The 19880-nt window shown below is 45.0% G+C and overlaps 1 protein-coding gene across 3 annotated transcripts; it reads right to left on the bottom strand.

Annotated features, from left to right (window-relative positions):
* Positions 1-359: 359 nt before the first annotated feature.
* Positions 360-18851, bottom strand: LOC311215839 (calcium release-activated calcium channel protein 1). 3 transcript variants are annotated; one of them, XM_084297210.1, is made up of 2 exons: positions 18759-18851; positions 360-3657 (listed from the first exon to the last, which is right to left on the bottom strand). In XM_084297210.1, the coding sequence occupies exon 2, from the start codon at positions 3649-3651 to the stop codon at positions 3091-3093; it is 561 nt and encodes a 186-aa protein (XP_084153336.1). In that variant the 5' UTR covers positions 3652-3657; positions 18759-18851; the 3' UTR covers positions 360-3090. The 3 variants fall into 3 exon arrangements, with proteins under 3 accessions (XP_084153336.1, XP_084153334.1, XP_084153335.1); XM_084297208.1 differs by lacking the exon at positions 18759-18851 and adding an exon at positions 14155-14440; XM_084297209.1 differs by lacking the exon at positions 18759-18851 and adding an exon at positions 11590-11694.
* Positions 18852-19880: the final 1029 nt, after the last annotated feature.

The raw sequence follows: 19880 nt of genomic DNA, 5'->3' as shown, positions 1-19880 counted from the left end.
GAGAGCGTGTAATTAGTTCACCTGATTTAAACTGCGCTTCTGAGTATCACGTCTTGTTCACAGTTCAAGCAGTCCCTTGACTCTTCACATTTTCTCAGCTGGAAGATAACCTACTTTCCTACTTAAACACTCAGAGTAACAAAACATGCCTAGGATCGAGGTTTAAGCAGTGCTGGTGGGAGGAAAAGCATGCTGCCAACATTATGCTCCCTATACCTGTGTGAACAGGAAACTTCATCTTTGTATGACTGAAATGACTAATGGAGTTCCTCGGAAATACTGTTAGAATTAGCGCAACATAGCCACAGAGATAATGGATGTAAAGAAAAACATTTTTTTAGCATCTAAGTAACAAATAATGAGCAGCAACTGAGCATATTTTATTTCATTATTTGAAGTGATTTTATATCTAAAGAAGTGATATACAACAATTGATGTTTAAAATGCTTCAGGTAAACACATAATACCATTAGTATAAATGAAACCAAAACTTTATGTGCACTCTTTAACATTTAGAGCCACGCGGTTGGGTCTGGTTACTGCCTCTGGCACACAGTTATGAGAGTGCCCAAGGTATGACTTTCATAATCATTTCCAGAGCTGGAAAATGAGAGAAACACGCTTGATATCAGAAATTGAAATGCTGAAAATAGTTAGAAAAGCTGCTGTTGTAACAGCTCCATTAGCTCAAAACTTACATGATGAGAAAAATTAAGAAGTTTTTAATTTTGCATTTCCTAAATAAACACTTCCCTGTCACTTTTAAAAAGATCTGCAAGATAAAAAGAAACTCAGCAACTTATCAAGGACAGCAAATAATTTTACAAAATAAGCTTGGAAAACATTTTCTGGACTTACATTCAAAATAATGTTAGAACTTTAAAATACATAACTTACAGACAGAAGTGTATTGTCTCAGCCTGACAGCACCCTTTTGACCATTTGTTCTAGTATGAATATTGAGTCAGATCTGCTTCCTTTACGGAGTCTTCCTTCCCAATATGGGACTGCTATTTCATGGAAGGATGGGCCAATACATTTTGTGCCTATTGTGAAGATTTCATGTTTTGGAATGCTGTTGCATTTAATGCCTTTACTATTTAATCTTCTCAGTGCTCCATGAATGAATACCTGAGGAACTCTAGTCACAATTCTCACCATCAGATTTACACCAGTAATAGAATATTTATACCTGAAACACAAAATATTGGCAGAGCTACAAAAATCCTGCCTGGCTCCTGTATGCCAGGAGGACTCGTGAAACTGGCAAGTGGAAAGTTGTTTTCTGCATGTGGACAGAGAGTAACCCAGCAAGAAAGCTGCTGAAAAAACGCCAAGTCCTTTTTTAATGGTTAGTTTTCAGAACACAAAACACACCGCGGGTAGCCTTGTCAACACTTCACACTGCAGCAGTGCTGACACGAGGGATCAGTCCCCATCGCTTCAGTGGGCTGCTTCCCTGCTAAACACCACACTCTGCCACCCACCCTGTCGACACATCTCATGGTTTGTAAGTACATCGGGATAACCTGAGATGGAGGTTGGATATAAGAGACCACATCCAGCCCAGGCTCAGTCAGGTACAGCTCCCTGTAACCCATCTGGGTTTAAAAAAAAAAAAAAAAACACCACAGGTTTATATTCCACAGTGTTAGCTACAGTATGGGGTCAAGTTTTGTTCCAATAGATTTGAAACCTGTTTGTCTTAAAAAAAGGCTTTTACTCAGTGCTTTTACCCATTAAAGCCCAAAGCTTCTCCATACAAGAACTGCATTCCAGAAAATCCACTTCCAGACATAGCTGGAATTACTGAAGCAGCACAGCACAGCTGCTGCATCTTTCTTGGACACACCTCTTACCTAAGAAGCAAAAGCTTCCATTTGGCCTCGTAAGGAAGAAAACAGAAAAATGACACTGCAGCCTATCACAGATGCACATCTGAAAGTAAGCAGCAATGTTAATTACAAATAATCTACTTTCATAAATAAATTGACATAGAGAGAATTAGTCTTCCAGATCCTTTGGAAGCAAAAAAAAAAAATTAAAATGTATGAAGTTGTTACATACAACACTTCAGCAAGCAGAAGACTTTTTCTAAACAAGGAAGACCAAGGCATAGCTTAGTAATTACTTGGGAATCCAATGCAGAGAAAGCACCTTTTGCTGCTTGTGTCTGAGGATTTATTAAAAATATATATTTTAATATAAAAGTATAAAATAATTACTACTTTGGCTTGGAAAAAACAGCAGTGGTTCTGATTTTCAAGCAAAATGTATCCAGTGATCATTTCCATCTAGTTCCTCCTTTTTTTAAAAAAAGATTCCTAAATGGAAAACAGGCAATTCTATCTCTTCAGATAATACGATACGTGCCAGCTCACGAGAACTTTAGAACAGTTATTGCTTTTCTTCCAAAGAAGAGTATAGTAGTCTCATTCCTACTCATGTGGCCATACCACATCGCAGTAGGACTAGTGATGGGTGTTTAGCAAGTTATAAAATGCGTAACTGCCATAAGAAAAGGCGCTGGAGAAATCAGTGAAGTATTAATTACTTGGCAGCAAAACATACTGGGGAAGGTGGTGGGAAAGCTTTCACTTCTACCATCTGTCAGGCTTTCCAGAGGGAACAGCGCTAGCACTGAAACTGAGTGCTAATTGCTGCATATCCCAAGTAATTTGTATCATGCCATGCAACATGGATTGGACAAGCAGTATCTTCTACTAAATGCCAACATCAAATAAAGAGGAAAAAAGATTCTCTATCCATCCCTAACAAATACCCAGATTTACAGCATCGCTCTGCACGTATTTCTAAAGCCACCATTCAGCACTAACAAGAAGCAAACCAGAGTGCTCAGAAGAGGAGGGATGCGCGTGCGGTGCAAGTGCACCCCGCCATCCATTCCTTCAGGTGTCAGCGATCCAACAGATTATGACAAGAACATTTTTTTTTTTCTTCATGAAGTTCAAACGACATTTATAAGCCTTCTCTTTAAAGGAAAATCAACAGTTTGACCAGTTCATGCATGGGGGAGTCAACATAAAAGGCAGAAGCAAGATAGTGGGTTTATTTTCTTTAAGTACAGGTTTATGCAAAATGGGTAACAGCTGGGGAGATGGCATCACCTCTATGATCCAGCTGATCCTGGAGCCGTGCAAATTCAGCAAGTTCATTCAGTTCCTGAAATTGCCTGTCTGTTTTATGGCTGACCAGTGACCTGTAGAAGTGGACGGCAAACACAATGAAGATCAGTCCAAAGGGAACCATAATAGACGTTGATGCAATGGCTGCTGCCTGTCCTGATGTGATGGTGGAGCTGCTGTTCTGGGACGGACCACTAGGGTTCTTCTTTAAGGGAAGGAACTTCACCCAACACAGTAACACCACCTCTGCAAGAAAGAGCAAAGTCCCAATGACAGTAGAAAACGCCCAGGCAAGCTCAATGTGCCGGTGCATACGCTCGTGAGGAGATTCCTTTACTGAGTTGAGATTATGCACATTGCTAACGGCCTCTATGTTTGGAAGAATGCAGGTACTTATCATGAGTGCAAAAAGGTGAACTGCAACAAGGACAGTAGTACAGGCACTGAAGGCTATCAAGAGACCTCGTGGGTAGTCATGGTCTGCATCTAGTTGAACTTCCACCATAGCCACCTGAAAGGAAAGGAAAATTATTATTACCTGTTACATATTTTTTGGCTATTGATCATTCTAATTTCAAATTATTTTCTTTGCAGAAATAATTAAGCATGTCATACTAATTCTGTTTATTCTTCAACAATAAAAATACTTAACTGGTGCCCAAACATTTCCGGAACATCATCTGATCCAAACAAAATCATAGACTACATTTGAACTTCTCATGTCAATCTTACATCTGAGCTATCACGCGAAGGCCGCCTTTCTCATATTTGCTACTCAGTTGAAAAGCAAACCATCAGTACGCGCTGAACTACTAACAGCTCAACTACCTTGCTACCTCCAGCTCATCCCAACAAAACAGATGGATTTTAGGAGTTGAGGTATGTTGGTCACAAAGATTTCTTCTTTCCTGTATTATATTGTAGTGGCAGCTTTTGATCTTTTACTACAGATTATAAATTTTGCTGGATATTAGGAAATGTTTTGTGCCCCACGCATACATAGAATGAATATCGTATTAAGTCTTTTGAAGTAGGTATCAGTAACACAAAGGCCTGGGAAGGCTGCAGGCTGCCCTTCACAAGCCTGGTGGTCCTTTCATGTTGTCTATTTGTGTTCTGAAGAGCAGGAGCCTTTCACTAGGAAGATCACCTTTCCATGGGGCTCTTGGTGATATGCCTTCACTCAAAATAAGTATTTAAGCAGACTCCAGAAAAGCAGTTCACAATGTGAAAGGCTCCACAACATCTGTAGTGGCCAACTAAGCCTGTTTGAGGAATAAGCATGGAGAAGACCGGAGGACAGAGCAGACGTTGCTAGCAACTCCTTGAACTACTTGGGAAAGATTCAAGAAGGAATTACAATTCGGAATGCTAAGATCCCAGATTGAGAGAGCACAGCAGTTTCTGTTGTCTGAACTAATAGATATTTGGTGTTTATATCAGAAATCATCCAGTTCATGGGACAAAGCAATATTAGACATCTCAGAGAGCACAAAACTCTGGAAATTGTGTCTAACCACACCTCTGGGTGAGCACTCTACACCTCATGAAGATGCTCCAAGGCCAGTCCTCTACTATCCGATGCAGCCATGCCCTTTTATAAACCCAATCTCCAAGCATGCCTGTGCTTTAGGAGGAGAAATTCCCATTAAATAACAGCACCAGGAAATTTATAAACACAGCTGAAATATTTTTGATAAAAGAAATTACATAGCATGCTTTTAACAGTTTTTAAAACCATCAGGTGATTTTAAGCATGTGCAACTGATGAGTGGTGCTACCACCAGGTACCTTCTTGAAAAGCCCTCCTTTCCTGATAAATTTGCCTTTGAGACAAAGCATTTCCAAACAGGGGATAGTGCAGCAGTGTCTCTAAGTTTAGTGATCTTTCTCAAAGGATCTCATTAAATACACAAAATATGTTCAAAATGCAGAGGAAAAAAATTAATGTCAGCCTTAAACCTGAACATGTGTACCCCATATGAGGAAGATGCAGAGTTCTGCCCTTCAGCACAGCTCAGACTGACCCACACCTTGGCTGCCCGGTCTCGATCCTTCATGGAAGCAAGTCGGATCGCTTGTCCGGCAATCACTGCCCGGGTCAAGAAGTGGTCAGCTCCTGCTAGCTTGGGAACTGAGCTGTTCCAGCAACCCCTCTGAGGAACGGAGAAGATGGCACAGGTGTGTGTGACTGAGGGAGAAGCAGTGGTACCAAGGCCTCAGACTCTCAGCAGCACTAAGCTCTAGCTCTTCTGTAATGCACCAGTTTGCTCTCAAAAGACCATGAAACCAGTTAGGCATTGTATTGCCTAACAGAAATGAGCTCACAAGTCCCACCGAGCCAGGTTTAGCCCACTGCTAAATGACACCAGTGGCTCACACGGTGTTCAGCGTACAGTACATGTTTCCAACACCTCCACAATCATCAAAAGCTCACTCAGAAGACTTCCTGAAGTGTAGGTAATATGGGTGCAGAAAGATATAGAGCCAAACTACACCCAGTCTGGGATCTCATCTCTATGCACGCACAGAATCAGCATTCTCGACACTGCAACTCCTTATTGCTAACGTACCAAATATTAAGCCAACCAGGGCCTTTGCTCAGACATGTTTCAGCAGGCATTCAAGGACTTTTGCCAATATTTTAATTCCTTTACTGAAAGCTTTTATCATCGTAAGCCTAACCAATCAGCTAGTGAACAGCATCCAAGTGTTACAAGAAACTCAACAAGAGATGGTATTAATACATATACAATTCTTGTTCAAGGATCTTACGACAGCATTTCTCAACTGTGGAAAACTTCACATTTGAGAGGGTAAACAAAGCCGTCGGGTCTCGCTTCTGCGGAGATTGCTCCTTAGCACCAATGCACTCACGGGAAACTGGGCTTCCTGCGTGCTGTGTTTTTCACAGAACTGCAAGCCTTCACCACTGAGGATTCATTTTCATACTTAACAGAATTTATTTCATGCAAATTTTCTGGTGCATAGCTTGAATTTGAAAGCTAGGCTGCCAGATCTATTTTAGACTCAACAACATCCCATTATTGCAGGACATTTTAATCCTCCATCCTAGCACTTATTAGGATAACAACCAAATAAGACACTAAAGAATTGCATAAAAATAACGACTTTTTCTTTCAAGAACTGATGATTTTTAAGTATTTAATTCACCAAATACTGAAGACATTTTACATTTCTATTAATCAATGTCTCCATGTAATAACGATATCAAGCATCTGATTTTGAAGTTTAGCCACACTCTTAATTCCAACGTAACAGCTGCTCCTGAGCTCTTTCCATTTCAGTGTCAGCTAAAATTACATTTAATCCAAAAGCACCTATTTCTGATTTGGCTTTATTATATGCATACTCAAAACAACATCTTACAAGAAACCAGCTGAATTTAAGCAGCATTCAGCCACTCATGGTTCTGCGCCTATATAAGCACAGAGAAAATCATAGGGAGAGCTGGTCTACAAAAATGAAAGGTCCAGATCAGGAGCGTGAGTTACCCCAAGTTCAATGTACACAGCAAAGCTTCAGTGTATGGCTGACAAAGGCATTAAGACTGACCTGCTCTGCACGGGATGTCTGTTGTGTTGGTAGGCCCCCAAATCACCTCTCAGAAGTGCTTTCAGAAATCTGTCAAGACCGTAGCTGTTACTTAAGGCTTGGCACAAGTAAACTCAGGAGCAGGAAGGGTGTAACTTCCTTCAGCTCAACCCATACTGTGCAATTAGCTACTCCAATTGCAAGCGTTCCCTCTCTATAAAAATAATTACAGAGGCCATCACTTGAAAGGTAACCCAGGCACAAGTCTTCTAACGTGTGCAATAAGCTGACAGCCAAGTAGTCACCACCACACACTGCCAATAAACCCCAGTTTGGGACACTAAGAAGTCAAGCTGTGAGTACAGAAGAGGCAGGGCAGTCAGCCATCCTGCCTCGAAGTCTCACATGCACCCGAGCACAGCCAAAACCTGCCAGAGAAAGGTTCCGTACCAAGGGAGGGCAAGCTCCTGATTCCTGGAAGGAAAAAATAAATAAATAAATAAAAGTGGGGCATCCACCAGGGGGGTGCATGCCTGGGCTGTTTCAGCATCTTCTCCTGAGTGCCCCCCACAGCAGCTTGTGCCAGCACAGCCCTGATGGCAAGCACCAAGGCTGGCCACCATGAGGGAAGCCACCCAGCTGGCTGTCCTGCCAGTAAGCAGCACAACCTCCTTCCCACGGCTGGAACCAGAGAGAAGAGTACCAGCAATCACGTGCTGGGACAGGAAAGAGCCTACAGCAAAGTGAAGAACAGAATTCTCCATGGGGGCACAGCAAAGCCTCCTTGTGCTCACACCTGGCAGACTAACTCCTGCTTGACCTCTGAGTGAAAAATCAGTTTGTGCTTTCTGTCTCCTCAAGCTGTCAACGAAGCTAATTTGGGAACCCTTTCACTATAAGCCAGCAGAAAAAAACTGCCAGTGCTTTTCAATTGCAAGCCTCTGTTCCCAAGAGCAGCAAACTGCCTGAGCCAGGCTCAAGGCACCTAAACCAAGAAGCTCCATTTTTCATTACGAGGCCCTGCGTCTGTTTTCAAACAGTGATGCACAGCAAGAGAAGTTCCTGTCTCCTTTGCTCACGCTGCGATTTCAATACACAGATCAGAACAGCTCTTGTAAGGTTACACTTGCCATACCAGGGCCCCTGTGAGCACTTGTGCTATGATCCAAGCCCATGCAGTGCACGGCTGGATGCGTACATGCTGTGCTCTACGCAGGACATTCCTCCTCCATGACTTCCGTTACGTTTTGCTGCCATTACCTTGCCTTGCTGCATAACCATGGACTAACGCAGGCGGGAAGACACCTCAGGAGGTCATCTGGTCTAATCCCTGGCTCAGAGAAGAGCTAACTTTAACGTCAGATCATCCTACAGATATAATTGACAGATTTACCGCAGCCCTTGATGAAGCTGTAAATCTGAAACAAGAAGTTTCCTGACAGAACTAAGGGATTCTCGTGATCACAGGATTCAAGACTGGAGTTCTCCTAGAACTAAAGGAAGCAGGGCATTCAGGTGCTGTGACTCAGATTCTATAAACTATCAACTTCTCTGCTTTGCAAGAAGAGAGCTGTGATAATAAAACCATTAATAAAATTATTTTCACCAGCAATAATGCAATTTTCTATAAAGAACCAAACACACAGCTACAAACAAAGCTTAAATAGCCACAGAAATGCAGGATGAGCAACTGTTCTGGCTTGCCACTTGTTCATTTTTACCACAGTGGTGGGACCTCAATAAACAGCTCGCTTCACATTTCAGCAGTATTCCCCAATTTTATAGGCTACAGACAGTGTGTTGGTTTCAATTTCAGAATAAAGCAAGTTTCTATTCCCTTTTTACGTTCGCCTTCTCCAAAGCAACAAGTATTCAGAGGAAATAAAATGTGAGACACCAATCAGAAGGAAAACAAAAGGGAAGACAAACTAAGAGCCACCCATGTAGCGGTCATAATGACACGTGAGATTCGGCAGTGGAAAAAAGGTATGTGCTCAGTGCTCTTTGCTTTTATGTGCAGCAGCAAACAGCTTCTGAGAGCTGTCTGGCAACCACAGGCTCACAGCCTTTTCAGCATCAGTAGCCACTGCTGTATAGAAAAGGAAATAAAATGCCTTATCTTATACGAGTAAATCTGTATTATCTAGGACCTATTTATAGATGACTTCCTCTACTCCCCTTCCCCACAAAGGTGGCCCTGAGCTCCAGCAGGCAGGAACATAACATGGGCAGGGAGCCTGCGCTGTAACTGCTGCACTGTGTGAGCTGCTACGGTCTGCCTCTAGCAGCAGCAAGTACTGCCATAAACATACAGCTGCGAGTCAAGGCCAAGTGCAGCACGCCCATGCCACGGAGAGAGCTTCAAACCAGGCAGAGCCACAGCAATTTCAAATTTCTTGCTGCTGACTGAAGCTCTGATGACCACCCATGGCCATTTCTCCACTGAACGCCTGATTTTAGCTAAATGCATTCTGGAAGTCGGGCCTGTGGTCAATGCCCACTGACAGCCAGGTGATGGGACTGCTGTAGATTCGTCTCCTGTACCCTACACAATGCTATCTGACCTGACTAAAGCTCCAATTGCAAGTGGTCTTCTGTCCTTTTTATCTGAGATTCAGAGAGCAAGAAACCAGTATTATTAAAAGCTACTGGATTTAAACATAGACAACCTTATAATGACACATTTAATGGCACACTCCTGAGATGCTGGCTCTTGATACTGTCATATGCCTACTGCTCACGGAGCTAGCTGTCTCGCAGATCGTCACAAGCAAAACCCTTCTGGGAAGGACTCTGGCTTCAAACTTCAGTCTTACTAAGGGCACTTACTGAGTCCGAGTCTAGGATTACCTGTACAACCTCACAGGATTGCTCTCACCTCCTCTTCCCTGGCCACAGCTACCGTTCCTAGATAAGGAACTGATTCAGAGGATGACAGTTTTTATACAGCCTGGTATGTCAAGAATGGTTTTTAAGAAAGCTTCCTGGTTGCATATTGTGAGGGTTCATCCACACAAGGAGATGCAAACCTGACCTGGAGAAGCACACCAGAGCTACAGCACCTCCACCTCACCATGCCAGAACATACCCCAGTAAAATTACACACAGCAATCACTAAAATATTTTAATCAACACCTACCTGCAGAAATATTTTCTTTCATTCACTTGCTGCAGCCCTGACTAGCTTGGCTGCATCTAGCTGTCCAAACACTTCCATGCACTGGTGACTCCGTAACACACACGGCTCTGAGCGGGAAGCACCCCTACAGGAGAGGTCTCTCCAAGCCTGAGGCTCAGATCACTAGGTTATTTCAATAACAAATCCCACCCTCTAGCCCACAGCTTGTCTATGTGTGGGACCGCAGGGAGGAGATGGGATCAGGATGGGATCGCAGGGAACTCACACTCCTTCGGCTTTCCCCACTCCGGAGTGGTCGGTCTCTGTTCCTGACAGCGCTGCTCTCTCCCAGAGGCAGAGGCGCAAAGCCAGGCTCTCCACCGAGTCTCTGCACCATTCATTACAAGCTATAAACAACTCATACAAAGACTGGCTCTGGCCTGTACAGAGTCACAGGAAATTTAAAAAGAAGAGCCAAAATAACAACATTAGTACTGCTTTTTTACACAGAAGAGAAAGTGAGCTTCCTTTATGCGCTGTCTAGAATCATGACTGTGGCTTGTTATGCTGCAGAATGGCAAAGCCTCAACAATCACTAACTCACCACTGGAACAGAAGTGCATGATTTAATTTTATTTTGTTGGTAAACATGAAAATGCAGTACCCACGTAAGAGGAATAAACACATCTTAAGGCGGCAGCATCTCCACACAGCATAACTTACGATAAATTTAGTTTATAAGTACAAGGTCAGATTAGACAGCACAGCAGGGAGAAGAAACAGCGGCTTAATGTCACCTTGACATCCTCCAAATCAGAGCAGCCACCCGCAGCTGCTGTTAGAGCCCTGAGCACTCCTCGCTGCTGCCTTCCTCATCTATAACCTGAGACAGGGATGCTCAAAGGAGCAACACAATGTGGCTTTCATGACTGTAAGCGAACAGAAGAAACCTTTCACACAGACAAGATTCTTCCAGGCAAGCCATAACCTCCAGGTACAACAGCAACATAAAAGGCAAGTGGTGGCAGAAGCCATGAGACCAGGCCTGTAAGGCTTTACTGGAGGGTACAAAACACAGCTGTTACACATTATTCTACCAGAATCCTGGTTAACTACAGCTACAATTCCTGAAGAGAGATCACTGCAGAGTAATTTAGAACAGCAGAGTAACCCTCACTAGACAAGGACTTTGCTATCAGCTCAGTGCTGGCAGCAGCAGGGTCTGGATCTTACCTTAAATATTTCCATAATAATTGATACTGAAATAACATGTATCAGTGCAGTTGATCTTCTACAAAAGATGACTGAAGCTCTTTGCAGAAGATTGTACTGGCTACATTTCAAAGGCACGAGCTGACAGCTCTTTGACGATATCCAGTATTTGAAGCTTATATATTACTATTTACGACACTCTGCCCAGCTTGAATCATGAGAGGCATTTACAAGTTAAGTGTGCTGTCTCGTAAGTAACATCCTCCAAATTCTAAACATAACTAAATCAACTACCATGGCTGTATAACATAGATCCCTAATTTAGCTCTATGAAAATACCCAAGCCTGTCAATTTTTTTTATTATTATTTTTTTTTAGGGGTAGGGAGTGATGATTGATTTTTCCAGTTTGATGGCTATTGGGATTTAACAGCTTCCCTCATCTTTGCAAGTCCAGCATCATGGAGTTATCAAACTACTGCAATGCAACTGTGGTGACAAAATGATGCTAACACATCTGCTTAATTATTCCAACAAAAATAACCTGCCAGCAACCCACCTGCACTGGAGATTTTGATACTGCCACTACAGGTGTGGATGAGACAGCATTAGCAGCACTGGGTATGTTCTGCAAAGTATTCCTGGTGGTGATGGTCAGCCCTGAGATAAGACTGGGTTAAGACAAAGATGCGGAAAAGAAAGTCAGACATCAAGATCTAGAAGATGAAACAGAAGTGAGAAATACTCAATGCCTGTAGCTACACACAGAGGAAACACTTCATTCCTTCCCTTCACGGACTATGTAAGCACCCCAGTTTCTTTCCTTACCCCTAAAGGTTTGGGGGCTGATATTACTCAGTGGCCCCATACATTGGAAAAACGTACTAGATGCAGCATTATAAGTTTCATAGATCTCTGCTTAGGCATATGGCACTGGACGATAGAATCCAGGAAAAGCTGCCCAAAGTAAATGCTGAGTTTTACTCCTGGGAGCGTGGCTCTAACATCAGTTTGCAGCCACCAGACGCTGCACCCCTCTCCCTGAGGTTAACACTAAGTATAAAATACAGATTTGCAGGCTCTAAAACAAAACCGATCACAGAGCAGGCTTTTAATAAATTTCCTCTGTGGAAGCACGACCTGACATTTCATGCTCTACACGTCACTGCCCCGTGCAATCTCTTGACTTCGGCATGCATCATTTAACTGGGGTAAGCTTAACTAATCTTGAGGGAATGAGCTCTGAAAAGGGCTGCTGTTACATACGAGATTAGTCCAACAATAAAGGACCAGTTTAGCGGGGACACACTTAGCTCATACTAGAGGACGCAAAGGCTGTTTAATACAAGAACAAGGATCAATGGAGCAGGCGTGGAGACGTGCACATTCCTCTCCTGACAATTCCCACCGATCTGCTGGGCGGTCCTTAATGTGTCTTTTAGGCTCTTTCTTCCCTGCCTTGATAAGGAAAAGGGAGGAACAATGACACTTAATTGCTGTACTAAGTTTTAGATCCAAGACTAGATTGTACTTGAGCAGCCTATTGTTCAGTTATCAGGTGCTGAGGAATCTGCTGAAGCTGGTAAACAATGCACAGGCGTGGCGGCAGGGAGAAGGCCCTGCTTTTCAATGCAGAAATCGCTGAGAACAACTTCAGCAGATAAGCAAAGTTATTCAAAAGAAATCTAAAAATATTTGACAGTCAAGTCAGCTCTTCTGGAAACTGATGAGGAAGTCCCAGCCAGACAACAATCTCTTAGCTGCCAAACCAAGGAGGCTACAAGTTTGTTTTTCTTTAACAAGGTCACACTGGACATCAAAGCTGAACTTTTGAGGGGGTAACTTGAAAAAAATTAGAATGGGATGAGTATTCACAGGCAACACTCCTTCCAACTACAGCTTTTTGCTAATCAGAACAAAGTGGCTTTTTCCTGAACTACCCTTAGCAAGTCAAAAGCAGATGCTTCCAGCTGCAGGACTCCGAGCTCCCAGATCTGCTGCAGAGAGGAAAGCAGCAGAAGCCTCACCTCATTTGTCCACAGGACACTAAGAGCCCACAGAGCAGGTATTTAGAGAAAAGCACAGTGCAAACTACAGCTTTCCCCTTCTGTTCTCTCTGACTCTCAGTGAGAAATCCTGACTCGAGCAGCCAGCCTGGCAAACCGCTCTGACACAGGAGGAGCGCACAATGAGGGAAACCCAGCAGCAGCAGCGGTGTGTGAGCTGCGTGTCACCCAAGGAGACCCGAGCCCAACATGCCGCTGCACCAACACAGCTGCCTGTCAGTCAAACAAGCCCCAGGCACCGCCACCCCGAGGAGCTGCGGCTGTTTTTAGCCATCCAAGAAGGGCAGTGACATTTATTTGACCGTCAGAAGGCGGCTGCGGAGCGGCTGTTGTGTTTTGAAACAGCATCCTCCAGCTAGAGCAGTGGTCTGGCAGGGGTACATCGCACGGCGGGCAGCGCCTTGCTGAAAGAGGGGCAAAAATAAATCATCCTAGAACCAATGCACGAATATGAAGTATTTTCACAGACGCACAGGTGGCAGCTTGGTAGGTCAGGGGACCGGACACGCGATGCAGTCCATAAATGACCGTATTTATGATCATATCCAGCTTTCACTTGAGGCAGTCAGTTACCAGGCTGTGATCCTGTAGCAGACCCCAAGCACACCAAGACCAAGAGGCATTCCCAAAACACGCCCAAAACCCCAGGGCACCGAGCAGCCCCCGAGTTCCTCCACACTCTCTGAAACAGCGGCGCTGCAAAAGCCCGGTGAGAAGCGCAAGGAGTTGGAGGGACACCGCCTGCTGTAAGACCCAGCACAAAGAAGGGGGAAAATAAAACTAAAAAGGATCCCGAAACAGAGCCACGGGGAGCGCTGAGCGCCTCAAAACCCGGCGGGGCCGCGGCCGGGCGCTCCCGGGGCCTCCCCCTGCCCTCAGGCGCCTCCTCAGCGCCGAGCCCCGGGGGCAGGAGGCCGGGGAAGGAGCGCTGTCGCCTCAGGGCTTCGTCCTGGGTCAGAAAAAGGGGAAACGGCGGCCACACTTCGCCTCCCCCCCCCCCAACTCTCCCGCCCGAGCCCCGGCGGCCCCTCAGCGCCCCTCTCCCGCCGGGCGCTCACCATGGCGAAGCCGGAGAGCAGCGCGGAGGTGCGGCTGGAGGCTTTCAGCTTGGCGCGGCTCAGGTAGAGCTTCCGCCAGGACAGCGCCTGCATCGAGTGCTCGTTCAGGCTCATGGGGCTCCGGGCGGCGAGGGAGCGGGGCGGAGGAACGGCTCGGCAGGCAGCCGGCGGCTGCAGCGGCTCCTTCCTACGGCACGGCGAGGGCACCGGCTACGCTAACGCCCCATGGCGCCCGCCGGCTGCTGCTGCTGCCGCTGCCGGGGCCGCGCCTGCCGCCACGCCGAGCCTGAGCCTGCGCCCGCCGAGCGCCGCCCCGCAGCCGCCTCATTGGGGCCCGGCCCCGGGGCCCTGCTCCTCCTCCTCCTCCGCCACCGCCCCGCGGCTCCGCGCCCGCTTCCCGGCGGCCCGAGGGCGGCTCTGAGGCGGCCCCGCTGAGGTGAGGAGCGCGCCCGCCACGGCCGCCCTCACGGCGGGCCCCTGAGGCGAAGTCGCGCTGAGGAGGTTGCTGTTTAATTCGGTAAAAAAGAAAGAAAAGCTTAATTCTAGGGGAACTGTGGTTTGTGAGGAAGTTTCTCGCAGCCCCCTCCGCTCGTTCCTGGTGAATCCACACAAAACAGAAAAAGGGACGGGGTAGCTGCCGCCCCCCCTCAGAACGCAGCCCCCCAGCCCTCCCTCACGCACCAGCCTCTCTTCCCAAAAAGCTTGAGCACAATTTACATCCGTCCTTTGGAGCCAAACCCCTCCGAAAATCCACCCTCGCTTCATTTAAAGCTGGTACACCCAAACGTGCCACACAGTTCAGGTTCTGAGGGACATTGTGTAGGCCCAGTGCTCCTGATAAACTTATCAACAAACAGTTGAAACGCTCGCTTATCTGGCAGAACATTTCAACACAGATCTGTGTCAGTGTTACGAAGTTTTTAATTGCCACATTCATGCAATACCATTAAAACTTTTTTTTTTTTGTCCTGTATTTTACAGAGGGAAGTTTGAGGTACAGAGCAGAACTCCATAGCAAATATGTGGTCCAGTCCCAAAGATGACTGCTGAAGAGGTGAGGGTTAAGACAGTGCTTGTGCCTTAACTTTGGGCGTGACAGAACTACTCAGGAGCGTTCCTTTGCGTGAAAGGCAGCCTGAGATAGCATTATAAAATACTACTCTCTGCTTAATGTGCTTTAATTCTTAAAACAAACAACAACCCCCCCCCAACACAGGTGTTTCCTCACAACAATCAGAACATTTTCTGTATCTCCCATCTATGCTCCAGGCCATGCCTGAGCACCAGATTGCAAAGCAAGGAGGAACAATGATGCTATGATTTTCTCACAACATTTACTGTACTTGGGAAAAATTGTAACCATCAGAAACCAGGAATGTAAACATTTCCCCACATCTCAAGCAAAGTTTCCTTAAGGGTCTGCCACTTAGTTTCTGTGGAATCATACATTTAAAACTGTTTTGCATTGCTGTTTGTAAACTATAAAAATACTGTGTATGCACAGCAAGACTAATTGTTTGCTGGTTTTTCCCTGCACAAAATTAGAGTTGAACTATAACGTAACATGTTACTAACACTGCATAAGCAATGCCTAGGTCTTGAGCTGTTCCTTAAAATCAGATCTATCTAAAAAGGAGCATATTTGTATTTATAATATTGGTGTAGAAGTATTAGTTGCTTTAAAGGGAGACTCAATAGCCTTAATTAAATAAATATCAAAGTAGAACAGGGTATAATTAGAATTTTTGAATTCGTTATTACTACAGCAGCTCTTTGTCTGATTCAGTACTCTGGAAATTATAGGAAAGCCTGCAAAAGACATGCAGGTGAGAAGGATTTCAGCAGTCTAAAATAACTGTATATTTTAAAATAGACTGCTCAACTGATTAGGTTCTGTTGAAGTGATGGTGTTCCCCTGCATTACAACCAAATGACTGCTTTCTTGCCTCTGTTGTACCACTTTTAGCATACACAGTATGATTAAAGATTAGAAAATGGGAAGCTTTTCATAGCACAAATCCAGCTTACTTTACCTGTGACCTAAGAGATGCATAAGTGCTTTGAGCTCACTGTTTCTGTCCATCACTCCTGTTCCTGTTTTTTCCTTTGCCACTAGCAAAAATAAATAAATCGCTTCTTGGAATAAATTAAGGATCAAGCCACCTTCTACAATTAAAACCTTAGGACTGTAGCAGTGTACCCATTTTCTTCCTTTATGTTCCATTTTACAACTCCATTCTGAGCTACAAACTAAACAGGATAAATTCTTTTATTTCCAACCCTAATTACTCATTGTTACACACACCTCTCCACTTTAGAGCTAGCTGAAACCAAGAGTCAGTCATGCTCAATTAACTTAGAAATGATTCAGGGAATGAAATCATGGTGGAGTTCAAAGCTGTGGTTTGATGTTACCTTTGATTAGTGCAGTTGCAGAAGGCCACCAAAAGGGCGTAGTCCTGCAACCTTCCTTCATCTCACACCACTCTTCTCTCCAACCTGTAGATTATCCCAATCAAATGGATACACAGCAAGAGGTTCAGTGAAAAAGAACGTAACAAAAAGTGTATTTTTTTTTTCCTTGATGGGGTAGTTTTCTGTTGGATTAAGTCACTGAACTGACTTACCCTGGGGCTGCAGGAACGCTAGACCTAATGAGGGAGATGCAGGCACAAGGAGAGAGCTGGCCCCTTCAGCAACAAGCTGCTATTGGCCCTAATTAGAGGTAACATCAACCCATTCTCTGGATCGTTTATGCATGAACACTATCAGAGGTGGCAGAAATCCAAGTTTCTTTCCAAAAAACACTATCACAAGAATACTCATGAAACATTCTGCTAAAAACACACTTCTCTGTTTTCTGTAGGAGGGCAGATAAGAAGAAAAGGTGCTGAGTATCATACAATGCTATTTATGTGTACAGAGCATGCAGGGGTGCTACCCTCTGCATTGCTGTTTCTCTAAAACATACTGAGAGCTTCACATGCAAATCATCACTTGCATTTGTTCCTGTTATCCTACCAGCACCAAATCAGGTTATCACAGAATCGAAGTTACGGTAGATCTGTGTTAAAAACAACTCACCAGACAGACATAGCAGTTGTGAAATGCAATTTGAGAGGATTGTTAGTAGTCCAAAGCACCAGGGATGTTAAGGCAAACTTCTCTATAATCTCACCTAAGATAAAACAACGTTTAACTTCTGCAGATAAAAGAAATCTTCATCTTGCCTAGAAAAATCACATAATCATTTCTAACTTCCTTAATCAAGAAAAGGTTAAATATCTACTCCTGAATTAAACTTGAAGTAAGCTATAGGATAGTAGGTCTTACACAACAAGAGATGGTTTGAAAACATTTAGAAGTTCATTTCAGTCCATTCTATCCAATGAGAAATAAATACGTTTAAGAGCTCAGGAGGGGTGAAATTAACCCATTTCTTCACAAACCCTTCTCAAGCACAACACCAGAGCTCTTATTGAAGTATTTTAAGCATTGTAAGACATGACTGGAACTGAAATAACTTAAAATACGTTAACAGCCAGCAAAAGAGCGTTCTCAGATTTTATTTTAACGCCATTCAAACTAGCCCTTTTGTCAAAGATCACCGCTCCCTTCTCACAGCATGAGCGCACAGTTTTCTCTCTATTTCTGACGGTGAGGCAAGCCTACCTCACAGCAGCCCTGTCCCGAGCGCTGCCTGACGGGGAGCAGAACCCCCTGGTGGAAATCCGCGGCGTGAGCTGCTCAGAGAGAAAACAGCTCCCAGCCCTCAGCTACAAGCAGTTAACCTATGTCCCACAGCACACGGCTTTAATATTGCTTTTAAATGTTTTTATCCTATCTAATGTAGCTGCGGATATTCTCATCACCCACATCCTACCACCCCGCCCCCCTTTTTCCCCCAGTTCTTTTAAGTTTGTGACTTAGTATTTTGGTATTAATACCCGAAATGATTACAGTGGTATTTCAAAGGTAAAATGTATGGGAGTTTAGCTGGAATCACTTCTGTCTTAAAACAAGGTTAAAAACGTGTTTTCTATGTTTGGAGGTCTACAGATATTTCTGAGACGTATTTACTTCCATATTTCAATAACATGCGCTGGGGCTTCCAGGTGGCTGTGATTTATACAGTCCTTGGTGGGTTTGCTTGAGACACCAAAAGTCTCAGATCGTTTGCATCCCCAAAAAAGATTTAGAAAAATGAGCTGACTTTCTTTTATGTCTCTGTTCTGTCTTTTCTGGTGGACTTTTGTAGGCTGGATGGATGATGTGTTTTTTTGTCTGATGATTCTCTCGTAACATCCATTTATCTTGTACAAGTACCCTGGCCTCAATCATACAGATGTACACGTGCATTTAATTTGAAGATTGAGTAATCTTAGCTGAAAGGTCAGCGTATGCATACATCTTTTCAGGATTATGGATTAATAACGCTCTGGGTTTAACAGACATCTGGAACCCACACTTCAATATATAACCTATACAACACTTCTATATAATAATACAGTTCAATCATCTGCAAATAGGGAGATGTTAGAGAAAGATTACATGATTTTTCAAGATTCTGCAAACAGCTGTTGGCAGATGCAGAAACTCCCTACCTTAAACGCTGAGTTAGAACTCCATCCACGAGACAAGTCCTGCCTTTATCCACGTGTCACAGCTCATTAAAATACGGATTTTTCCGAAAGAGATGACCTGCAAGGCCCGCAAAGTTGAATTTTAATGTGTTTTATGATGATATTGAAAGCATTCATATAGTCCCTAGAATGTCATTGATTAGGTAGGCAAGGGGTGACTGGGTGCTGCACGAGCATGTTCCTGTTGAGAAGCAGGCAGGGATAGTGAAATGCCCCGTTTTAAGAAAAAACTCAGTCCCCACGGAAACTGCTCCACATCTGAAACTTGCTGCTGGGGTTTGGACTGGTTAGATCAGAGACTGGCTGCTTTCACCGGCCCAGGTGAGACGACACCGAGCCAGGACCGTACCGAAGGTGGAAGAAACACATTTAACTCCCGACATCGCTCTCACAAACTCCTAACGCCGCTCCCACAAACGCCACCCGCCCGGAGCGAGCAGAGGAGCCCCCTCAAAGCCTCCAGCCCCTGACCCTGGGTGCAGGGGCTCTTTGATGTTCCCTCTGGGGAGGCGAGGGATGTCGTGGCAGGGATGAGCAACACTTCCAAGCCTGGAGGCTGTTCAAAACGCGCAGCCTGCCCCTGCTCTTGCGATCAGATGGTCCCAAGATTTGCTCGGCGTCACCGCAGGGACGGGAACCGGCGCTCGGGAAAGGGAAGGCTCCGACAATGCCAGGAACCGGCAGCACCCCAGCAGCCACACCGGGATGGGATGCGGCCACGCTTGTTTTAGGGCTCGGCTCCAAGAGCGCCCACTTTGGGGCTCCCCTTTCCCATACCAGCCCTGGGGCGCTGCGGGGGAACCCCTCAACTCCCCCAAACTGCCTCAGGACCTCCAGGACCCTCTCCCGGTGCCCGGAGACCCCCATCCCGATGCCCTGCGACCCCACTCCCGGTTCCCCGGCCCCATTGCGACGCCTGCCCTCCACCCCCCCCCGCAGCCGCAGCTCCTGGGACTGGATGCCGAGGCGCTGGCAGGGCACATCGCCGCCCCCCTCCCCGCCCTCTTTCTCTCCCCCCTCAAAAAAAAAAAAAAAAAAAAGAAAAAGAAAAAAGAAAAAAAAGAAAAAACAAACAAAAAAAGC

The sequence above is a fragment of the Netta rufina genome (genome assembly GCF_964035555.1).
Source record: "Netta rufina genome assembly, chromosome: 17".
In the NCBI taxonomy this organism is placed as follows: domain Eukaryota; kingdom Metazoa; phylum Chordata; class Aves; order Anseriformes; family Anatidae; genus Netta; species Netta rufina.
The sequence above is the reverse complement of the archived record's forward strand: the minus strand, read 5'-3'. Positions and strand labels throughout refer to the sequence as shown.

Coding starts and splice junctions, on each gene's coding strand:
- LOC311215839 (XM_084297208.1), bottom strand. CDS start 14,268: ATGAGCCTGAACGAGCACTCGATGCAGGCGCTGTCCTGGCGGAAGCTC. Junction 3,658..14,154: donor TGCTCTCCGGCTTCGCCATG/GTGAGCGCCCGG, acceptor CTTTCCTTTCAG/GTGGCTATGGTGGAAGTTCA.